A 1,853-nucleotide genomic window follows, 5' to 3' on the forward strand; every position below is an offset into this window, starting at 1 on the left:
TTCACTTTGAAGCAGAGAGGATCCTGTTCCGTTCAAAAGTAGATGTGTCAGTAATTAAATGATGTGCAAATAAAAATTAGTTTTTGAATTAATATATTCAAAGATTAATTTTTACTTCCATATAATTTAATTATATAATAATTATAAATGATCCTACTAAATAAATAGCAGTACTCTAAAAAGAAATAGGATGGAAATTTATTTCATATCTACTTTTGAACATGTGAAAAATATTTGTATTTTTAATAATTTTATCCGATTAAAATGAAATATACCTTTCCTTTTTCTAATTGGACAAGAACTATATATATATATATATATATATATATATATATATATATATATTTCAAAGCCTAGCTATTTTCCCCTACGGCTACATTTATTTCCTCACATAATCCTCCTGCGTTGCGCTTACGTTGTCTATTTTCCCCAAACATGGCGTCAAGCGGCAACACCTTCTACGGTTTCAGATTCAGAGTGTGGCAGGGGCGCCGCCCAAGCCTACCCATCAGCGCGCACCCACACGCGGCGGGTGAGGTTGCCATCGAATTTCGCGTCACCGAGTGGCAACGAATCGAGAAATTCATCGGCGATGACGACCATCCGGTGTCCATCGTGCCAACGCGATCTCCCACCCGATTGAGAACCTTCTGGGTCCCAAAACACGCGGTTCTGTTGCGTGATGGTGGAGCTCGCATGTTGTCAGTGCTTTTGGAAGTGGGTGCCCCCGCAGAACACCGCCAAGCCGTATTGCGAGATATCTCATTGGCGGCCGCCGGCGGGACGGGAAGTGCGCCGATCGTGGTAGCCCTTGAACACATGACGGTCGTTTCTGAGGAGGTTGATGATGATGATGATGAGTCCGAGGAGGTTATGGATATACTTTTGAGGGAGTCTATGGCGGTCGATGTGGGCAGACCCATCCCGGCCGCTCGATCTGCAATCGAGCGATTGGAGAAGGTAACCTTTGAAGATGGGTTGTGGTGGATCGGAGAGTGCATAATTTGCACGGAGGAATTTGAGGGTGGGCTGGAGCTCACTCGGCTGCCGTGCTCCCATGTCTATCACGGAGGTTGCATTGTCAAGTGGCTGAAGATGAGTCGCCTCTGTCCCCTCTGCCGCTACCCATTGCCCCCTGTCCATTGAGATGGGCAAGGATTTTAATTTCTTATTTGGGGTTTCATTTTCAATTTACTTTTTATACGAATTATGACTTATTATTCAATTTTTGGCTTCTTCATGTTGGATTCCAAATTACTGGAGCAACCTAATAAAATTGTACAGTTCTCCAAAAAATTCAAGTTTAGTGTTTGTTGTTATTTGGATATATAACATTTATTTTTTTAATTGAATAGGGAAAAAGGGTTAATGGGGAGGACTTTTCTATTTTTGATTAGGATGGAAGAAAAAATGTGAGATTTTTTTAGAATGCTTCCAAAAACAAGATGGAAAGCGGCCTACGTACTTAGTAAGAATATGTGCACGAAAATTTATATTACGAGGCACTTTCAAAGCATTCCAACTTTGCAAAAAGGACAAACCTAATATAAGATCAAAAACGATATAAGAAAAATTCCAAGAGGGAAAAAGAGATGGAGTATTGGCTAAAATCACAAGAAGAGCATTACCCCCTCCAAAAAAAGAGAATCGAAGGCCCAGGATAAAGCCAACTAAGATGCAAGATGATAGAGATAAAATTTGTATTAGATAGGTTTAAGGGTTAATAGTTGAATTGGAATGAGTGTTTGTGACAAGTAACTTCTGAGTAGCTGCCAAAATAATATTTGATTATCAATGAGAGTAATGAGTTTAAAAAACTAAACTCAAGTGGCAAGGGCCTTGGTCTTGGTGGC

General features: G+C 40.2%; 1 protein-coding gene across 1 annotated transcript; it reads left to right on the top strand.

The window, feature by feature from the left end:
* The first annotated feature begins 395 nt into the window (after nucleotides 1-395).
* On the top strand, nucleotides 396-1,225 carry LOC148589784 (uncharacterized). The gene has a single exon (XM_088512349.1). It carries the CDS (start codon nucleotides 436-438, stop codon nucleotides 1,144-1,146), a length of 711 nt encoding a protein of 236 aa, XP_088368475.1. The 5' UTR covers nucleotides 396-435; the 3' UTR covers nucleotides 1,147-1,225.
* Nucleotides 1,226-1,853: the final 628 nt, after the last annotated feature.

This window comes from Corylus avellana, chromosome 1 (assembly GCF_965113065.1).
Source record: "Corylus avellana chromosome 1, dhCorAvel1.hap1.2, whole genome shotgun sequence".
NCBI classification, from domain to species: Eukaryota; Viridiplantae; Streptophyta; class Magnoliopsida; order Fagales; family Betulaceae; genus Corylus; species Corylus avellana.